This window comes from Dendropsophus ebraccatus, chromosome 9 (genome assembly GCF_027789765.1).
Source record: "Dendropsophus ebraccatus isolate aDenEbr1 chromosome 9, aDenEbr1.pat, whole genome shotgun sequence".
NCBI classification, from domain to species: domain Eukaryota; kingdom Metazoa; phylum Chordata; class Amphibia; order Anura; family Hylidae; genus Dendropsophus; species Dendropsophus ebraccatus.
This window is the reverse complement of record NC_091462.1, coordinates 83,444,492-83,467,562: the sequence shown is the minus strand read 5'-3', so window position 1 is coordinate 83,467,562 and position 23,071 is coordinate 83,444,492. Positions and strand designations below refer to the sequence as shown.

The 23,071-nt window shown below is 44.7% G+C and overlaps 1 protein-coding gene across 2 annotated transcripts in view; it reads right to left on the bottom strand.

Moving 5' to 3' along the window:
* The window catches only part of LOC138801178 (uncharacterized), a 206,013-nt gene that overhangs the window by 72,489 nt on the left and 110,453 nt on the right, over positions 1-23,071 (bottom strand). For both annotated transcript variants that reach the window (XM_069983727.1, XM_069983728.1), the window contains exons 43-47: positions 21,295-21,666; positions 20,847-21,200; positions 17,047-17,397; positions 2,547-2,681; positions 1,519-1,668 (exon numbers count right to left, since the gene is read on the bottom strand). In XM_069983727.1, the coding sequence (XP_069839828.1) occupies positions 1,519-1,668; positions 2,547-2,681; positions 17,047-17,397; positions 20,847-21,200; positions 21,295-21,666 (1,362 nt within the window). The remainder of the gene's footprint in view (positions 1-1,518; positions 1,669-2,546; positions 2,682-17,046; positions 17,398-20,846; positions 21,201-21,294; positions 21,667-23,071) is intronic.

The following is a 23,071-nucleotide window of genomic DNA, read 5'->3' as shown; positions in this document are numbered from 1 at the left end:
ATGTACTGTGACTCATTGGGGAAGCTGAGATATGGGCATATATGCAGGGGAGTTGAGATGTGGGCATATCAGCAGGGGAGTTGAGATATGGGCATATATGCAGAGGAGTTGAGATATGGGCATATATGCAGGGGAGTTGAGATATGGGCATATATGCAGGGGAGTTGAGATGTGGGCATATATGCAGAGGAGTTGAGATATGGGCATATATGCAGAGGAGTTGAGATATGGGCATATATGCAGGGGAGTTGAGATGTGGGCATATATGCAGAGGAGTTGAGATGTGGGCATATATGCAGGGGAGTTGAGATGTGAGCATATATGCAGGGGAGTTGAGATATGGGCATATATGCAGGGGAGTTGAGATGTGGGCATATATGCAGGGGAGTTGAGATGTGGGCATATATGCAGGGAAGTTGAGATGTGGGCATATATGCAGGGGAGTTGATATATGGGCATATTTGCAGGGGAGTTGAGATATGGGCATATATGCAGGGGAGTTGAGATATGGGCATATATGCAGGGGAGTTGAGATGTGGGCATATATGCAGGGGAGTTGAGATATGGGCATATATGCAGGGGAGTTGAGATATGGGCATATATGCAGGGGAGTTGAGATATGGGCATATATGCAGGGGAGTTGAGATGTGGGCATATATGCAGGGGAGTTGAGATGTGGGCATATATGCAGGGGAGTTGAGATATGGGCATATATGCAGGGGAGTTGAGATATGGGCATATATGCAGGGGAGTTGAGATGTGGGCATATATGCAGGGGAGTTGAGATGTGGGCATATATGCAGGGGAGTTGAGATGTGAGCATATATGCAGGGGAGTTGAGATGTGGGCATATATGCAGGGGAGTTGAGATGTGAGCATATATGCAGGGGAGTTGAGATGTGGGCATATATGCAGGGGAGTTGAGATATGGGCATATATGCAGGGGAGTTGAGATATGGGCATATATGCAGGGGAGTTGAGATATGGGCATATATGCAGGGGAGTTGAGATGTGGGCATATATGCAGGGGAGTTGAGATGTGGGCATATATGCAGGGGAGTTGAGATGTGGGCATATATGCAGGGGAGTTGATATATGGGCATATTTGCAGGGGAGTTGAGATATGGGCATATATGCAGGGGAGTTGAGATGTGGGCATATATGCAGGGGAGTTGAGATATGGGCATATATGCAGGGGAGTTGAGATATGGGCATATATGCAGGGGAGTTGAGATATGGGCATATATGCAGGGGAGTTAGCCCATTAGCAAATAGCAAATACTAAATGTAGCCTTCAACTAGTGCAAACATCCCAACAGCTCTGAGACAGGAAACAGCACAGTTCTTGTCTTCTCATTCCTTTTGGAAAAGTATAGCAGTATGACCTTCATACTCAATTTTTTTGCCTTTTCTGCATGAGTTGCTACTTTGGTGCTTACACTATATATCATGTATGTATATGTACAGTATAATCGAGTTGCATTTACTATTGTTAATAAATATGTGCAATTTAAACACCTGTTTATTGTCCCAGCTAAGGTGCATTGACCTTCTGTATAGTTCGCTGCTTCTTTCCGTCGTCACATCTACCATGGTCCTTGTGGGTATACCAAGAGTTATCGCAGGCTGGACATTATGGGTGAGAATTGCATCCAACTCTTGTTTTTTCTGTTGCATAAAAACAAAGACGATACATATGTCATCATTACTGACAGAGCTATATTGTATCCCACGCAGGAATCAAAAACATTTCTGGGGATTCTTGACATACTGTATAGTGCTGCTTCACTGTAGCTTGTAGTAATGGCTTAGGCTGGTTATACACATTAGACAGCTGTCAGCTGAACAGTGCTTCATAGCTATCTCTTCTAATACCCCAAGCTAAGCACACGTATGTATAGAATAGAGAGATGGGAGACTCCTCTACTGGCACAATCAGGCATGTTAAAAACCAGCCCCCATACACACTACACGCCGGTGGGTTCAGATGAGATTAATCTAATGTATATGGGGGTCTATAAGGAGGACTTTTCAGCACTCCTGACATGTCTGTTTTCATAACTACATGAATTCTATGCCTCCTAAAAGCTTATGAATTAATTATCAACTGGATATTACTATTCCCCTTGATGTGTCCATACTGGCACTGTCCTATCAGTGCTGATCCTGCCAGACTGGGAACACATACAATTGACAAGGGGAATAAGGGAACCGTTACCGTACATTTGTCAATTCATTTATGGTATAGTAAAGAATAGGAGTATGACCTTCAAGCTTTAAAGAGATATTTTCACTTCAGCAAAATATTCTCTAGAGGATTACTTGCAGATTGAAGGGTGTCAGAACACTGACTATCCTAAGATTACCAGTAAAACTGCGCCCCCCAATGGACAGAGTGGGTACAACACAGCCACTGCTGAATTCACTCTCTATGGGCCTTTAAAACACTGTCAAGCACTGCAGTCGGACTCCCACCGATCCACAAGTTACTCCCTATCCTGTGAATAACTTGCTGATGTGAGAAACCCCATTTTAGTTCTGTATACCTCTGTTGCTTTCAAGATCAGTAATCCTTGCAGGGTGCTTTCATCAACCACCACTAACATTTGGGAATCCAGATTTGCTTTCTTGTTTATAACAATGTATCCAGAACCTTCTATTTTTATGGGGGCTCCAAGTTCCTGCAAAAGAGAAAGGGAGAAATCCCCTAAATAAAATGTGATAGCATCTGTAATACACGCTCTTTTTTTTCACCACTGCAAAGTGTACCTTCCACTGATGTACTTGTAGAAAAAAGACTTTACGCACAAAAAGTAAGTCCAATCAGGGAAACAGGTGCGGTAAACTGGGACGCTGTTCCGCTAAAATTCCAAGGAACAACACAACAAATAGCAGCAGACGTTTTTCTTTTTATTGTGTTATCATAAACTAAGATATATTCTTTTCAACCTTACATAACATGAGGTGGCACCCACGAGTCTTGATGTATTAAATAGGCCCTGTTTTACATGGACACTCTAAGGCCCTTACATCAAGTACCACTAAAGACACAGGACAACACATAGGCTCATAGCATTTGCAGTGCTGGTGTCTTGGGTTTAAATGTGTATATGTATATTAATTTAGAATTAGACAGATTCACTTAAAGGGAATCCGTCAGCACCCAGGCCCTACCTTAGGTGGTGACAGTGTGCTGTATCTGGAACTCCCCTAGTGAGCATGGTGCCCTTTGGTAATTTGTCCATGGGGTGGATTAGGCATAATCTCAGGTCCCCTACTGTAATGAAAAGTCAAAGAGGAGTTGTTTGCGCCTCACTCCGGCACACCTCACCACTCCTTCCTCCTCCCTCTTCTTCATGAATAATCAATGCTGTCCAGACTCCTGCTCGCTCAGCTGTCAGCCAGTGTCTCTGATTGCAGATCAGTCCTCTGTAGGCAGTTTATGTCTGAAAGAAACACTCAGATACAGTTGAATCTCTGAACCCAAATTTGTTGGAGCAGTGGTCTAGGGCTAACTCTCCTGTCTAGGGACCTGCCAGCAGGTCATTCTTTGGTTCAAATCCCTGTTAAAATTGAGTGGATGGCCGTTGTTTTGAAATAATGGCTATTTGAATGACGGCCATCCACTCAATTTAAACAGTGAACATATGTGTGAACATAGCCTTTCTGTGTTTTCAATCCACGGTTTTGGTTGCAAAATACTGACCAAAATACTGAGAAAAATGATACAATAATGAGAAAAAAAAGACCTCTATTTCATTTCCATCAGGGGATTTGAACCAAAGAATGAATTCCTGGCAGGTCTCTAGACAGATGCGTTACCCCTAGACCACAGCTCCAACACATTTTGGCCCAGAGATTCAACTACTGTATATCTCAGTGCTTCTTTCAGACATAAACTGCCTACAGAGGACTGATCTGCAACACTGGCTGACAGCTGACAGCTGAGCGAGCAGGAGGCTGAGTAGCACTAATTATTCATGAAGGTGAGGGAGGAGGAAGGAGAGGTGTGCCAGAGTGTGGCACAAACAACTCCTCTTTGACACTTAACCCCTTAGTGACCGCCGTGGTGCCTTTTCACGGCGGCCACTAATGGGCTTTATTCCGATGCGTACGCTTTTTAACGGTGTACGCATCGGAACAAACTGCCGCCCGCGGCGGCAGTGCGGGGGATCAGCGGTCAGTGTGACCACTGACCCCCTCCTGTAACTGCCCGGAGCGGAGGATTCTCAGCTCCGGACAGTTTAACCCGTTAAATGCCGCTGTCCGGTGTGTACCGGACGGCGCCGCAGGTCCACTTACGTGATCGGAGGTCCCGCGGCGCCGTCCGGTCCCCCCGACGTCTCCATGATAACTCTGGGGGCCTAATAAAGGCCCCCGGGCTTAAAATGGATAAGCCATCCTGCTGACAGGGGTGGCTGTGCTACTGCCTGTCAGCAGGATGGTCACATGATACATGTATAATGTGATCAAAGTCTTACACTAGTAAAAAAAAGTGCACCAAACACAATCCACGGGCCGTGAAGATGTCGGGAGCACCGTAGCCGGGATTAGCTGGTGTATAGTCTCCGGCGGCCAGGGAGTTAACAGGGCAAGCTGCGGACAAACTCGGAGCAGGGATGTACATCCCTGCTGCGATTTTGTCTGCCATTGAGTACGCGAAAACGCAGCCAGAAATTCGCTGCGGATACAGCAAGTGTGTTTGTACCCTTAAAAAAAGATCAAACTCTCATTCTCTCCACTACCAGAGGTGGCGGAGAGCATAGGGCAATGATCAGGGACTAGCCGATGTGGTCCTGGTACAAGTGATCAGCGGTATATACTATATACCACTACCACTGATCACTTGTTCCAAATGCTTCCAGCACTTTTTGTCCACTGTCACCAAAAATCATTGGTAACAGGATAAAAAGTCAAGTGCCCCGGATTACCTGTAACCACCTCGCATTACCTGTAACCACCCCAGATTACCTGTAACCACCCCGCATTACCTGTAACCACCCCAGATTACCTGTAACCACCCCAGATTACCTGTAACCACCCCGCATTACCTGTAACCACCCCAGATTACCTGTAACCACCCCACATTACCTGTAACCACTCCGCATTACCTGTAACCACTCCGCATTACCTGTAACCACCCCCAAATTACCCGTAACCACCCAAGATAGCCAGTAAATACCCCCAGAATGCCTGTAACCACCCCAGATTGCCACAGGCTACCCATAACCACTACAGATTGCCCATACCCACCCCAGATTGCCTGTCACTCCTCCCCCAGATTGACCATCACCACCCCAGTTTGCATGTGACCCCCCCCAGATTGCCCGTCATCAACTCAGATAGCCAGTAAACACCCCCAGATTGTCCGTTACCACCCCATATAGGCGGTAAACACCCCCAGATTGTCCGTTACCACCCCATATAGCCAGTAAACACCCCTAGTCGGTAAACACCCCCAGATTGTCCGTTACCACCCCAGATAGCCAGTAAACACCCCCAGATAGCCAGTAAACACCCCTAGATAGCCAGTAAACACCCCCAGATTGCCCGTAACCACCCCAGATTGCCCGTAACCAACCCAGATAGCCAGTAAACAACCCTAGATTGCCCATAAACACCCCAGATTGCCACAGACTGCTCGTACCACCCCAAATTGCCCGTCATGACCCCTGATAGCAAGTAAACACTCCCAGGTTGCCCGTCACCCCCCCCCCCCCAGATTACCTGTAATCTCATTTAAAAAAAAAATTTTTAGCAACTGCGCTATTCTAATAACCGATACTAGCTGTGGTTTTGCACCAGCAAAATGACGCTCCTTCCCTTCTGAGCCTCGCTGCGTGCCCATACAGTGGTTTATGCCCACATATGAGGTACCGTTGTACTCAGGAGAACCTGCTTTACAAATTTTGCGGTGCATTTTCTCTCCTGTTTCTCGTAAAATTGAGAAATTTCTAACTAAAAATACATATTATTGGAAAAATTCACTTCTTTGAGGGGTGTCCTTTCCAAAATGGGGTGACTTTTTGGGGGGTTTCTCTTCTGCGGACACTACAGGGGCTCTGCAAACGCACCTGGCGCTCAGAAACTTCTTCAGAAAAATCTGCACTGCAAATGCTAATTGGCGCTCACTTCCTTCTGAGCCCTGCTGTGTGCCCATACAGTAGTTTATGCTCACATAGGTGGTACCGTTGTACTCAGGAGAACCTGCATTACAGATTTTGGGGTGCGTTTTCTCTCCCTTGCCTTGTGAAGTTGAGAAATTTCAAACTAAACAAACATATTATTGGAAAAATTCTAGTTTTTCATTTTTACTGTCTAATTTTGAATACTTTCCTCTAATACCTGTGGGGTCAAAATGCTCACTGCACCCCAAGATGACTTCTTTGAGGGGTGCACTTTCCAAAATGGGGTGACTTATGGGGGGGGGTTCACTCTGCTGGCAATACAGGGGCTCTGCAAATGCACCTGGCACTCAGAAACTTCTACAGCAAAATCTGCACTGAAAATGCTAATTGGCGCTCCCTTCCTTCTGAGGCCTGCTGTGTGCCCATACAGTGGTTTATGCCCACATATGGGGTACAGTTCTACTCGGAAGAACCTGCGTTACAGATTTTGGCATGCCTTTTCTCTCCTGTTCCTCGTGAAATTGAGAAATTTCAAACTAAACATACATATTATTGGAAAAATTCTAGTTTTTCATTTTTACTGTCTAATTTTGAATACTTTCCTCTAATACCTTTGGGGTATGCTCACTGCACCCCAAGACGTATTCTTTGAGGGGTTAACGTTCCAAAATGGGCTGATTTATGGGGGGGTTTAACTCTGCTGGCACTACAGGGGCACTGCAAACGCACCTGGCGCCTGAAAACTTGTACAGCATAATCTGCACTGAAAATGCTAATTGGCGCTCCTTCATTTCTGAGCCCCGCTGTGTGCCCATACAGTGGTTTACGCCCCCATATGGGGTACCATTGTACTCAGGAGGACTTGCTTTACAAATTTAGGGGTGCTTTTTCTCTCCTGTTGCTTGTGAAAATGAGATACTTTAATCTGATCGAACATATTATTTAAAAATTTCTATTTTCCATTTTTTTCCGGCCTAATTGTGAATACTTTCCTCCAGCCCCTATAGGGTTAAAATGCTCATTATATCCTCTATATACTCTTACCTTAACTCACCAGGGGAGGGATCGGCGGTACGGCACCTATACATGGATAAGTGGGATAGGATTATGCACCACACCATCTCGCCTAAACTATGGGAGATTATATGGTCCCAGGCAGCCAAGTCCTCCTCCTGTGTTACTTACCGGGAAAACCAATATAAAATTTTATTTTTTTGGTATCATACCCCAGATTTTCTACACCGCCTCTACCCAGCGACCCCCCAAACGTGTTGGAGATGCCTCTCCGGAATAGGAACCCTTCCTCATATCTTCTGGGAGTGCCCCCTTCTGAAGCCTTACTGGGAGGGCTTTCAGGGACTAGTGGCGGCAGTAGTTGGCCAGGTTCTCCCCCTCAATCCTCTTACCTATCTATTGAACGTTCCCCCAAAGGGGATGCGGAAGCATGCGGCCAGGTTACTCCTACACATGCTAACAGCAGCAAAGTGCCTTCTGGCTACTTTCTGGAAGCGCAGATCGATTCCGTCAGCTGTAGATCTTACCAATCGAATACAGGAGGTGCGGAGGATGGAATATCTCTCTGCCCTACAGGGACTCCAAATGGAAACTTTTGACAAAATATGGTCCCCTTGGGATGCTTTTCGTGATGGACAGGCCCCCACCTAACATGCACTCTGCACAACCCTGTTTTGTTTTTCTCCTTGCTTGTCGTCCCCCTCGTCTTTAGTCCTTGTCTTGTTTGTGGTTGTTTTCTATGATTGTACATGGTATAGTACACTTTCTACCTGGGAAAACCTTACTCTCAAACGCTTTCTGCGATCACTAATTGCTAAACGCATAATATGCTACATTGCCTCTTTCAACTGTTATGTTTCTCTGGTTTAAAGATATAGATCAGTGTTTTCCCTTTTGATGGGATAAGCTATAACCTCGGAATTCTCACTCATCTGTATTTTTGGATGTTGTTGCTACTGTTACTATACTGGTTCACTTTAACTTGTCTACATATCCTTGCTGTAAAAACATTTGGAAAATTAATAAATATACAATTGGTTAAAAAAAATGCTCATTATACCCCTAGATTAATTCCTTAGGGTGTGTAGTTTCCAAAATGGGGTCATTTATGGGGGTTTCAAGTATACAAGCCTCCTAAACACACTTAAAAAAAGAACTGGTCCCTAAAAAAATTAGTTTTGGAAATTTCATGAAAAATTGATAATTTGCTGATACATTTCTAAGCCCCGTAACACCCAAGAAAAGTAAAATATGTTTACGAAATTATGCCAGAATAAAGAGGACATATTGGTAATGTAAATAGTCAGATCCTCCACTCCAAACCCTGGGTGTAATCGGGCGCAGGAGTGGAGGATCTGACTATTTGCTAACCGGTTTGGTCTCTGGGAGTGGCTGCGGTTCACACACATACGTTACTGAGTGTTGTGCCTTGCATTTGCACAACCACAACAGGTGAGAGTCTCCATTTACTCTCCTGTTTTTTACACCTGCCATCAGACTTTATACCATGGAGCGCTGTCCACATTTCTCTTTTCTATAATATTGGTAATGTGACCTAGTAACTAATTTATGTGATACGACTTTCTCTTTTTAGAAGCAGAGAATTTCAAAGTTTGTAAAGTGCAAATTTTTCATGATATTTTTATGTTTTTCACAAAAAACACAAAAGATAGTGACCAAATTTTGCCACTAATATAAAGTACCATATGTTACAAAAAAAAATCTCAGAATCGCTAGCATATGTTAAAGCATCACTGACCTATAAGCGCATAAAGTGAGACAGGTCAGATTTTGAAAAATGAGCCTGGTCATTAAAGCTCAAATAGGCTTGGTCCCTAAAGGGTTAAAGTGTCACTGTCGTTAAAATTTGTATTGCAGAAATCAATAGTACAGGCTGTGTTATCCTTTGTTCTTGTCTCTGAGCTGCCTTCTAATCTCGCTTCTTCCCCCTCCCCCCTTCCCTTATCATAGACCAGACAGATCCGACTTATGAAAAAACAGTTGAGATTTCCTGATTCTGAGCAGTGGATGACAGAAAGGAGAGGAGAGGGGGGGACCTGGGAAAAGGCTTTTTACATGCAGATAATGGCATATTTGTCTAATAAACCCAATTACAAAGTTTCTTAAAAATCGCCTGGACTATTGATTTCTGCAAAAAAAAATTAACAACAGTGACTCTTTAAGTACAGTAGGATTGTGCATTATCCACTGCAAATTACCAAAAGGTACCACGCTTACTAGGGGACTGCCAGCTACAGCACACTGTCAGCACCCTAGGTAGGGCATAGGTGCTGACAGATTCCCTTTAAGGGTGGGTTTCACGCTGCGAGTTTGCAGCCAAATCCGCTGTGGATAACTTCCCTGTCATTTTCAATGAGATTACAAACATGCGAGTATGTAAATGCTGGCCCCCTTAACCCCCCGCTGCCCGGAGCATACTTTACCTGATCCACGCTTCAGCTGCATCTGAGGCTTCCAGGCCCCATAGGTCCCGCTCAGCCAATCAGTGTACAGCCCCGATTGGCTGAGCGGGACCTACAGGAGCTGGGAGCCTGGATCAGGTAAAGTATGCTCCGGCCGGCGGTGGGTTAAGGGGGCCAGCATTTATATACTTGCAGCAGGATGACAATGCCACTGAGCATATGTAATCTCATTGAAAATTACAGGGAAGGTATCTGCAGTGGATTTCGCTGCGAACTTGCAGTGTGAAATCCACTGCGGATACTCTACATGTGAATCCACCCTAAGGCTGGGTTCACACGCTGTAACTGTGCGGCTGTATTTTTTATGCGGCTGTAAATGTGCGGGTGAAACTACTGCCGTGGGAAAAAATAGACATGCGGCTCAAAACATACGGTCATTTACTTGGAAATCTGGTTCAACTAAAAATAACAAATAAAATCTTAAGAAAGTGATGCAAACACCTCTGGATGCATCTGGGAAAGCAGGGAAACAGTTTACATGAATTGCTATTACCTGGGTTTGCGATCCTCTGCACTAATACCGATGTCTCTCATGGTTAATATATTGAATTAATAAAACACATTTTCTTTGTAATAAAGTCCCTTTTATTGTTCAATAATTAAATGTAAACGATTCCATCATTTTGCAATTAAATATACTGTTAAAATAAATATATATATAAATAAATGTATATTTATATATATATTTATTTTTTGACAGTATATTGAATTGCACAATGATGGATTCGTTAGAATTAAATTATTGACCAACGAAACTGAATTTATTTCAACGAAAATGTGTTTTCTTAATTAAATATTAATTAGTACAGGAAGCTCTATAAGCCGTTAATTCATATGCCGGCAATAGAGCATTCTGTACCAGGGGCGTAGCTAATGTCTCCTGGGCCCTGGTGCGAGAGGCCAACTTGGGCCCCCCCCCCCTCCTTTCACGACCAAGTGATGCTATTGTTGTGTGTGTTTGTGTATATATATATATACACACACAGTGGTGCCTTGGATTATGAGCATAATTCGTTCCAGGACCGTGCTTGTAATCCAAATCCACTCTTAAACCAAAGCAAATTTTCCTATAAGAAATCATGTAAATGCAGACAATTGGTTCCGCACCCCAAATATATTTATTATTCTGTACTGTACAGTAATGGAGAGGATGGGAAACACAAGGGCTGATAGAGACTGCAGGGAGCATGAAGGAATGAGCAGTACAGATGTGGGCACATACATGCAGCACTCTCTGTCCGGGGAGAGAGGGGTTACAGCTATGGAGAGATTACCCCCCCCAGTCCTGTCCCCTGATGTAAGCCCCAGCCTGAAGGGGATCTGCTATGATTTGGAAGGTGTTTAGAGTACAGTGCTGTAGACCCCGCTATGCAGGCCATGCCCCTTCTCCACTCGCGCTCCCACCCAATACAGGAAGTTCTTAAACCAAAGCAATGTTCTTAAACCAAGTCACAATTTTGAAAAACTGTGAGCTCTTAAACCAAAACGCTCTTAAACGGAGTTACTCTTAAACCAAGGTACCACTGTATGTATATATATATATATATATATATATATATATATATATATATACACACACACACACCAAGACAGATATTACCTATTACCGCCATACTGTATACTGAGACCAATATTACCAGTAATACCAGTATATAGGGAGGAAACATTACCGCCACACCACAACCACTACCATCACCACCATATTGTTACTGACCAAATCCAGTACACTAAATCACCTCATCCAGTCATATAGAGGTGGCCCCAGCTCTACACAGGTTCTATACACCATATACATTACAGTGCAGTTATATCAGGTGACTCACAGGAGACGTCTTTTCTGATCGGAGTTCTTTCCTTTTCATCATCTTCTCCATCCGTCCTGTGCCGTTATGAGAACTTCTCCGAGCCACGAATCCACAGAATCTGCCAGACAGACATATTAGGCTCCACACTCTGACACCATCTCCATCTCTCTACACACTGCACATCTGTACTGTCCCCTTTACACCCTCATTTAGTGGGTAGCCCTGACTCTGTGACCTCCTAATAATATATGCCCCCCTCTGTGTATTCCCTCTCCCCCTATGTTGCCCCCCCAAATAGATGGCCCCCTCTACCCCCCCCTTATAGATGGTCCCCTTCCCCCCCCTCCCTTATAGATGGTCCCCTTCCCCCCCTCCCTTATAGATGGTCCCCTTCCCCCCCTCCCTTATAGATGGTCCCCTTTCCCCCCCTTTATAGATGGTCCCCTTCCTCCCTCCCTTATAGATGGTCCCCTTCCCCCCCTCCCTTATAGATGGTCCCCTTTCCCCCCCTTTATAGATGGTCCCCTTCCTCCCTCCCTTATAGATGGTCCCCTTCCCCCCCCCACCCTCATAGATGGCCCCCTCTTTCCCCCCACCCTCATAGATGGCCCCTCTTTCCCCCCACCCTCATAGATGGCCCCTCTTTCCCCCCACCCTCATAGATGGCCCCCTCTTTCCCCCCACCCTCATAGATGGCCCCCTCCTTTCCCCCCACCCTCATAGATGCCCCCCTCCTTTCCCCCCACCCTCATAGATGCCCCCCTCCTTCCCCCCCACCCTCATAGATGGCCCCCTCTTTCCCCCCACCCTCATAGATGGCCCCCTCTTTCCCCCCACCCTCATAGATGGCCCCCTCTTTCCCCCCACCCTCATATATGGGCCCCCTCCTTTCCCCCCACCCTCATAGATGCCCCCCTCCTTTCCCCCCACCCTCATAGATGGCCCCCTCCTTTCCCCCCACCCTCATAGATGGCCCCCTCCTTTCCCCCCACCCTCATAGATGGCCCCCTCCTTTCCCCCCACCCTCATAGATGGCCCCCTCCTTTCCCCCCACCCTCATAGATGGCCCCCTCCTTTCCCCCCACCCTCATAGATGGCCCCCTCCTTTCCCCCCACCCGTACAGGCTGATAAAAAAAACAAAACTTAACTCACCTGACATCGCGCTCCCACGTTGATTCTCACTCCTCCTGGTCTGTCTCCGGCTGCTGCGCGGCTGCCGGGGGTGTCGCGTCTTATCCCCGGCAGCGCGCGCATCCCAGAACTCCCTGCGCGCCGGAACCGGAAGTCAGGGCCCAAGGCGCGCAGGGAGTTCTGGGATGCGCGCGCTGCCGGGGGTAAGACGCGACACCCCCGGCAGCCGCGCACCAGCCGGGGGAAGACGGAGCCCGACTCTTGTGACCGCAAGCAAAACAATGCTTGCGGTCACAAGAGTGATTGATCGGGGGGCCCCGCGGGCCCCCCTTGTGGCGGGCCCGGTCGCGGCGGCGACCCCCGCGACCACGGTGGCTACGCCACTGTTCTGTACTAATCATCACTTAACTTTAATGAAAACATCAAATGTTTCTTCTAATTATGTTATCACAATAGCATTATTAGAAGAAACATTTAGAATTATATGTGCGCTCAGCTGATTGGCTGTTCGGCTGAGCGCACATATAATGAGCCGGTCCGCAGTACAGTGACTTCATTGTGCTGCGGACCAGCGAAGAGGACACATCGGGGTGAGTATAGAGCTCTCCCCACCCCCTCCCCGGCACTGCACCCCTCCCAGCAAGGAAGGGGGGTCACTTAACCCCTTCCTTGCTGGGATGGGTGCAGTCTGACATCAGTCTGGCCCCCAGGGGGTTAAGGGGGATGCAATACATCCTCCCTTAACCCCTTGGGGGTCAGACTGTAAGCAGCGATCTGTAAAGATGCTGCATACTGTAAGGAGCACAACACCGCTCACAATGATGGGTGTTGTGCTCCTGTTTGTGTGTTTTTTGTGTGTTTCTCCCTTTTTGTTTTTCAGATATCGGTATCCTGTGGATTACGTCAGATTCCATGGACTACGTCGATGACCAGCGTTTTTTTAATGTTTTTTTTAATAAAATGGTCAATGAGGGGTGTGGGGGTGTTTTTATTTGAATAAAAAAATTTGTAAACTTGTGTCTTGTCTTTATTTCTTTACTTTATAGACTTAGTAGTGGAAGCCGTCTAATAGACGGAATCCATTACTAAGTTGGGGCCTAGTGTTAGCCGGTATAAAATGGCTAACACTAACCCCCTATTATTACCCCAGTACCCAATGCCACCAGGGGTACTGGGAAGAGCCGGGTGCCAGTGGTCCCGGAGCGTCAAAATTGGCGCTCCTGGACCGGGCGGCAGCAGGCTGGTAAGATTTAGGCTGGGGAGGGCCTAAAACAATGGCTCTTCCCACCCTGGTGTTACCAGGCTGCTGTCGTTTGGTTTTTAACCCGGCTGGTTATAAAAATAGGGGGGACCTTATGCGGGTTTTTTTTAAAATAAATAAATAATTAAAAAAAAACGCATAGGGTCCCCCCCATTTTTATAACCAGCCGGGTTAAAAACCAAACGACAGCAGCCTGGTAACACCAGGGTGGGAAGAGCCATTGGTTTAGGCCCTCCCCAGCCTAAATCTTACCAGCCTGCTGCCGCCCGGTCCAGGAGCGCCAATATTGACGCTCCGGGACCACTGGCACCCGGCTCTTCCCAGTACCCCTGGTGGCATTGGGTACTGGGGTAATAATAGGGGGTTAGTGTTAGCCATTTTATACCGGCTAACACTAGGCCCCAACTTAGTAATGGATTCCGTCTATTAGACGGCTTCCACTACTAAGTCTATAAAGTAAAGAAATAAAGACAAGACACAAGTTTACAAATTTTTTTATTCAAATAAAAACACCCCCACACCCCTCATTGACCATTTTATTAAAAAAAATTCAAAGAACAACCGCTGGTCATCGACGTAGTCCATGGAATCCGACGTAATCCCCAGGATACCGATATCTGAAAAACAAAAAGGGAGAAACACACAAAAAACACACAAACAGGAGCACAACACCCATCATTGTGAGCGGTGTTGTGCTCCTTACAGTATGCAGCATCTTTACAGATCGCTGCTTACAGTCTGACGCCCAAGGGGTTAAGGGAGGATGTATTGCATCCCCCTTAACCCCCTGGGGGCCAGACTGATGTCAGACTGCACCCATCCCAGCAAGGAAGGGGTTAAGTGACCCCCCTTCCTTGCTGGGAGGGGTGCAGTGCTGGGGAGGGGGTGTGGAGAGGTCTATACTCACCCCGATGTGTCCTCTTCGCTGGTCCGCAGCACAATGAAGTCACTGTACTGCGGACCGGCTCATTATATGTGCGCTCAGCCGAACAGCCAATCAGCTGAGCGCACATATAATTCTAAATGTTTCTTCTAATAATGCTATTGTGATAACATAATTAGAAGAAACATTTGATGTTTTAATTAAAGTAAAGTGATGATTAGTACAGAATGCTCTATTGCCGGCATATGAATTAACGGCTTATAGAGCTTCCTGTACTAATTAATATTTAATTAAGAAAACACATTTTCGTTGAAATAAATTCAGTTTCGTTGGTCAATAATTTAATTCTAACGAATCCATCATTGTGCAATTCAATATACTGTCAAAAAATAAATATATAGATAAATATACATTTATTTATATATCTATTTTTTTAACAGTATATTTAATTGCAAAATGATGGATTCGTTAGAAATAAATTATTGATCAACGAAAGTGTCTTGATTACAAAGAAAATGTGTTTGATTAATTTAATATATTAACTATTAGAGGCATCGGCATTCGGCATCATTGCCGGCTATTTTTGAAGTACTCCGTACGGACCGCCTGTCAATCCACGGCCGCATGTTCAGCCGCAAACAATGGTCTTGTTCATTTTTTACGGGTCCGTTTACGATAGGGCCGTAGATTCAGAGATAGTGTGCACTGTGCAGCCGCATATCCTATACTTCCAAGCATACACACGAACCACCAAAAATACCGCCGCACAATTACAGCCGCAAATACAGCCGCACTCTTACAACGTGTGAACCGAGCCCCCAAGAGAGATTCCAATTTACATACAGCACTATTTGCACTAAATAAAGGAATAAAAAGGAATCTCGGAATCCACCTCTTCCTCTTTCTGTGTAAGGGTAGAAACACACACACTGTATAGCAGCATATTTTCTGCTGCGATACACAGCAGATACGCAGCAGATTAGAGATAAATAACTGAACACAGCATCAAATCTGCTGCAGATCTGCTGCGTATCTGCTGCGTATACGGTGTGTGTTTGTACCCTAAAGGGTTTAGGTTACTATTTAGTCAAGTAATTTGTTAGTTACAGTCTCTCTCTATCTCCACACACACACAAACACACACACACACACACACACACACACACAGCTAATGTGCCTTATACAGTGTGCCTTATTTTGCATATACAGATCGTTTTTATTCTTTGACTACGGTTATTCCAAGTGACCAGTCACCATTACTTGACAAACCTTTCATCACTGAGATATTTATGCTGAACTGTGGGATTTAATGTCTGCCCAGGGGAACCTACAACACTTATAAAAAGACATTTTAATGACAGTGTTTGGCGTATAAATCTATGCGACCTCATTTACGCTAAAGCACTTCTAACATTGGTACAATGCTATTGCGTCCTGACACTTCCCATAAATAAACCTTGTGACATTTACCCATCATAAGCAGGGTCATCCAACAGACTTTAAAGTACAATAAATTATAATTAAATGATAATTAAATTTCCAGTAATTCCAAGCCGCCTGCACTATTTAAAGTGTAACTCTCATTTTAGATGACCATTCAGAGTAAGCTGTCACGTGCACATGCGTGGAATAACACTAATTCTTCCCATTGTTTGACTTCTGCATTTTCAGCTGCTTTTTTCTTTTAATTTCAATCTTGAACTCCTCACCAAAGTAGATGAAGACCAAGTGATATGACTAACTGCGTGTGTCTCCCATATACTATATACAAAGACAAGAGGAGACCGCACATCACTATATCTCCTCTCTCCAATTAACCCGCCATTCTCTATAGACTTCTATGGTTAGCAGTTGTAACCTCAACCCTCAATGAGCTAATAATCCAGATCCTTTACTACTATATCTCCTTTCTGCAGCTATTCTCTATTAACCCTCCACTCTCCATAGACTTCTATGGTCAGCAGCTGTAACCTCAACCCTTGCTCAGCTGATAATCCAGCTGATTATTCTTCGGAATGCCCTTTTAAAGACTTTACGATATGTCAGTGGTATCCATCTGTCAAATCTGACAAGACGCTATTGCAGATGGAAGGAGGCTATTGTCCCAGTGTGAATCAAGCTTTATATTGTCTTTTGATTATAGAAAAACAGTCAAGAGCCCTGTAATGGTGGAGATTTTTTTTTTTTTAAAGCTTGAACGTTTTCTATATAAGTCTGGAGCACATACATCTAATACAGTAAATGCTTAAAAGGGACAGCTGGCAAAGGAAAGATTATCTTTCTAAAACACAAAATATAGATTATTCTGCATTATTAAGCATTATGATTTATTCCCATTACCTGGATAGTTTTGCACTTGTTTTCTGCAACCATTTTCCATTGTAATTTATTGTCAGCATTAATATCTCCTTTAACTTCAATGGAGCAAGTTCCAGACTTCAGTAAAATGTCAATGTTGTAATTTGTCTGTTTGCCAACAGTGATTGACAGTTTGCTTTCCTCGCTGATTTCTTTCAAGGCGGGCTGGCTATGTCTGAATATAAATTCCACTTTCAGCTTTGGCTGGCATTCAGTCCTCATTTGAAGCGTAGACGTGTTGCCATCTAATGTAAGGGCACAGAGCATCTCTGCTTCACAACCATTAATAACAGCAGAGCCATTAATCCGCGCCTGCGACAGAATATTGAGATCCTGTCAAAGCAAATGAAACCACAGAATATTAATCTCCATCACTCATAAAAAGAAATGTGTTTGCTTTATTAATTGGCGCAGGCTGCCAGAAATACAAGTAATGGGGAGGACTGAGTTTAGAATACTGTAGTTAACTTATATTTTGGCGCGTAGAATTGATTTTCTAGCTGGATGATGTCATGGTTAAAGTGGGCGTGACCTGTCTCATATATGAAATATCGCCCCATTAATAATATAGATGTTTTTTCATAGACAAGCAAACTGATTAGAAAGCTTTCACAATTATTATAAGCGGCAAAACCTGACATGGGACACTTTAAGACCAAGGTTGGATCCTCCCTGTCTCTCATTTTAACTTATTTTCAAGGATAAGTTCTAATTGGTCTTTGGGGTTCACATGAGGATTAACTTAGAGGGTAAGGTAATATACACTGTAGTCAGAATGCACTGCAGTCAGAGGGAATTTTGGCCGAAGTGTATACACATAGTACATAGTATAGCACAACCCTGACAGTGCACACAATGAGAGAAACAGATCGCTGATCTCAGGGAGGCCAGCCAAAGATAACACTGCTGGCTGCTAGTAAGTGCTCAATGCAGAGAAATTCTGGGTGCATTGCCCCCTGTGAAACATGAACATGCAAAGGAAGAGCCTGTGGCAATGCACCTAGGATTTCACTGCATTGAGCGCTTTCAGTAGCATCCGGCAGTGTTGTCGTTTGGCTGGTGTCCCTGAGATCAGCGATCTGTTTCTCTTATGGCTCTACTAGGCATTGCTCCCACCTAGCCAGAATCCTGCTCCACACTGATGAGGGGCAACACCCCGAAACAGCTGTATGTGGATAAATACCTGGCCTTGGTTTTTCCTGTGTCATTAAATTGACTTATTGGGCCACTATGGTGGTTTTAGTGGCTTCCCTACAGGAGCCACCCCTAGGCTGGGTCCTTTCCGGAGGGATATCTGGCTAGTCCTGTGTTTCGAGACTCTTCGAGGCTCCACGGGCTCTTCTTTTGCAGTGCACACAATGGACAGTGCGGCTTCGGATTGCCAGATGCAGATGCGCCCGCATCTCAACTCAATAGAAATTAAGTTTGCCACGGCTGGTACTGCAGTACCGGCCAGAATAAACTTAATTGACACCGGCCGTTCTGTCACAGTACGGCCGATGTCTCACGTAGTGTGAACGTGGTCATATATTGTAATTTATATATATATATATAGATATAGAGAGAGAGAGAGAGAGAGTATGATCCCAATTCCCTCATTACAATGCAATGATTTGCGTAGAACATATGTCAGCTGCTGAGAAAAAGACTTCCCACCTTAGCGGCAATGCAATGCAAGCCCAAAGAGGTGGGACAGGGCCATGTCTACTATTGTGTAGATTCCCTTTTTTTTACACAATACTCTATTTGAGAAGTGAGGAGAGACCAATTACTGAAGTTTCTCGGAGATGAATATGGCCCTACTTATGTAGGATGTTGGATTCTAGCTCCTTAACAGTCCTGGGTCTTCTTCGCCAGATTTTTTGTTTCTTGATGCACCAAATTTACTATTGGTGGAAGGACTGAACTGCAAGCGGTTTAGTATTTGGACTCTTTTTCTGCAAAGCCTTGCTGTTGTGAAGGATCCTGAAAGAAATCGTCTGAATGGGGGAAAATGGTGTTTTTCAGGGAATATCTAAAGATGTGTTATGTTCAGCATATACATGTGGCTCTTTTTAGATTTTAAAGAAATACAAAATTCCTTGGTACTTGTGCTGTGCATAGTCCACAGGTCAGTCCTACTGTATATGGATTTGGTTTTTGAAACGTACATCCTTCAGGAACAACACAGTAAACATTAGTCTGAGTTTTTGATGTGGGCGGCTGTCTACTCTGTAGGCCACAAGAATCACCTTTGCAAAATGGTTCGGTCTGGTTTATGTCTGGTTGTCTCGGTATGTTCTCACAGATCCTTGGAAATTCCCAAGAATTCTTGAGCATAACATTACCAGATTTTATGACTGAGTTTTGCAATGTTTGCCTTATAGATGTGTGCCATTTATTACAATGAGGTTTGTAATATTGCGTTATCTAAGCAAAATACCCTTGATGTAGTCTGAGGAAATGACAACAATGCATATTGTCTGCCTATCTTGATGTATGACTTAACTATGTAACTATGTAACTATGATATGATGAGTATCACTCTCACTCAACAGTAATGGTCATGGTGTACTCATGTAGTCAGATGTTTCATTGCCCTGGTTTTGCATTAGAACTTGGAGATTTGCCCATTCTGATGAAGCTACATAAATAAAATATATAACCACTGACTTAAGTTCAGATTCCATAAAAATGAGCATGTCATTATAAAGATAAGATGACAGCGACAAAGCAGGAAGAGTTTTGATAGAGAAATATTAAATGCAGGTCAAGCGTAGTCTTATGGTCTTATTATTGCAATGTAGGCGAACTTCACATACTGATCAGATATGAAACAGTATATACAGCAACAAAAAAAACCCATAATTTAGTGTAAACCTAAAAACGTAGGTTACAGTATGTTAGCTCTCAAGACCAATTTTTTATTTCTCCTTTTCACATTCATAGGGTCCCAAAAAACTGGTCTGTTAGGAGTGGTTTCCAGGAATACTCACTGTGGTTTATGCTGAAAAATAGTTATAGCTATATAATAACATTTCTCTTTACTGGTGATGAGTGGACCAGTGGATGCTTGGGTTCAACCTGTAGGACAAACTGGTTAGGGTACCCGAACCCGGGACAAACCAGTAGTTACCGTGTGCCTCCCAGGGGGTTAAGGGGCCAGACTGTGCTCTGATGGGAGGGATTATAATTTACCCCTCTGGGCTCAGCTCACATCTTCTGTCTTCAGCATCGGCTCCAGCAGTGCCCGCTCAGCCAATCAGTGGCTGAGGCGGGAGACTGCTGCAGCTGCTGATTGGCTGAGCGGACACTGTTAGAGCCGACACTAAAGACAGAAGAACAGAGTCAAGCCCAGGGGGGTAAATTATAATCCTTCTGCCCCCCCCCCCAACAGAGCCCAGGAGGGTAAATGGATATATTATGCATCAAAACGGAAAACCATGGGGGCCAGACTATTCTTCATTTTGCCGGTTCATAGCAAAACACCGACCCAAACACTGACTTCCACTATGAAATCCATGTTCAGTTCCGAGTACCTGAACACACAGATTCAGCCATGGACATGGATAGATTCGCTCATCACTACTCTTTACCCCTTGACCCTGATGTGCCAACATTGAATTAATGATGAAAGGAAAATGACTGGACCAAAGTGTTCTTCTATGTCAGCGGTGGGCGAAAACACAGCTTAAGCAGATCTCCATTGTAAAGACTCAAACAACACCTCATATCTAAGCTTCCTGAACAATCTCCATTCTAACAGTTTAAGTTGAGACTTAGAATAGAACATAGGTTGTTACCTTTAACAATTTGCAGTCATTTTCTGTCTGTAGTATCCATTCAGTCTTATTATTAGATTTAATATCTGCCTTTGCATTAATTATACAGTTCCCAGAATGAAACAAGATCACGCCACCAACAGACGACCCAGTCAATGTAGAAAGCTCAATATGGTTTGCAAGCGGCAATCCAAGGGTGGTTAGGTAAGGTATAGAATGGTTTACTGTTCCCTGTATGGTGTAAGGGTCACATATTGTTTTTAGCTGCAGCTTAACGTCTTTTCCTTCATAGTCAATCCTCACAGAGAGGCCGACGTCACAGTGGGTTCTCTCTAAGGAGCCGCTCATAGTCAGGTTCTTTGGTACATGCAATTTCTGAAAGAGAAGTAACAATATGATCATGCCATAGGATATTAAATGGCTGAATAATACGGAATAAAGTCAATTCAACATAGAGTTTTTCTGTTACCTCAAGAAGGCTGCAAGAGTTTAGCACTGAGCTTGTCCAGTTTAGAGTCGACGCCGTGCTTCCATTGTTATCAGTCCGCACCTCACAACTGGCTTTGAGGGCACATTTTCCAGCTGCCACCTCAAGCAATGCCGCGTTTTTGCCCTGTCTGATAGCCACAATCCTCATCTTAGTGTCCTTAGCTATCCCAAGGCTTTGGAGTTGAGGTAGGGCATGTTTAAACCCTATCTCTATAGTGTTGTGCAGGCCCCATTCAGTGTTCATATTTAGGCGTGCAAATGTGTCACCTGAGGAGGCTAGTCCGAATATGTTGGTCTTGTAGCCGGTAGTCAAGAATGACCCATTGAATGTAGCTTTTACAGGAGCTGAAATCTTAAAACATGATGTTATTACATTAAGTTACATATGATACATGACGTCATATTAACAAGAGAAGTCAATGTCATTTTCTGCTTTTCTAACACAAAGCTTAAAGGGGTTGTCCGGCGATAAAAAATTATTCACAGAATAACACATTACAAAGTTATACAACTTTGTAATGTATGTTATGTCTGTGAATGGCCCCCTTCCCCGTGTCCCACCCCCCCCACCCGTGTACCCGGAAGTGTGGTGCGCTATACATTACCTGTCACGTGCCGACCACGGTCTCCGATCGTCAGCAGTGACGTCTTCTTCGGGAGGCCGGCGGATCTTCCCGAGTGCCGCCCGCCCTCTGCAGCGTCATCCGAAGCTCAGCCGCGATTGGCTGAGCATAACTGTGCTCAGCCAATCACGGCTGAGCAGCTGATGACGTGGCCGCGTCATCAGTCGCTCAGCCGCGATTGGCTGAGCACAGTTATGCTCAGCCAATCGCGGCTGAGCTTCAGATGACGCTGCAGAGGGTGGCCGGCACTCGGGAAGATCCGCCGGCCTCCCGAAGAAGACGTCACTGCTGACGATCGGAGACCGTGGACGACACGAGATGTGGTGAGTATAATGCACCACACTTCCGGGTCTAGCGTGGGTGGGGGGAAACACGGGGAAGGGGGCCATTCACAGACATAACATACATTACAAAGTTGTATAACTTTGTAATGTGTGTTATTCTGTGAATAATTTTTTATCGCCGGACAACCCCTTTAATACATGGGTCTCCAAACTGCGGCCCTCCAGCTGTTGTAAAACCACAATTCTCATCATGCTCCGACAGCTAAGCTTTGGATTTGGCTGTCCAGGCATGATGGGAAATGTAGTATTGAAACAGCTGCAGTTTGTAGACCCTTGGCTTAATACATAGTGGTCCATGTGCAATGTCCAACATTCTGTGGCCTCATGTATGGCCCCTGACATCTCCAAATACAATAAAAGATAAATATATTTTATGCTATGGTATATAATGTGAAGGTTGTGGTCTTCAAATGCTGATCACAGAATGAGGCATTTTATGGAGGACCATACCTGGACTGCCGTGTACATAAGGTCAGGACATGCTATGTTATCTCTGGGAAAGTAATGCTAAGGCCTCTTTCACACATCATTTATTCTGTTCCCATTTGCAGACCCTCAAATGCGCACCTCTTAATTTGTATGGCCCTGTGCACATATTCGTAGGTCACCGTGATGTGCGCTGAGAAAAACGGGCAAGCCATTTTTACGCCTAAAGTTGTGCCTATTCTTAATTAATGGATCTGTGTAAATGCAGATGGTTAAAGATGCACAACGGTAGTCCTGTTCGTAGCTGCGGGTCTGTGAACGGCACTATGGATCACTATATGTAAGCTACCTTTATCTCACTGGA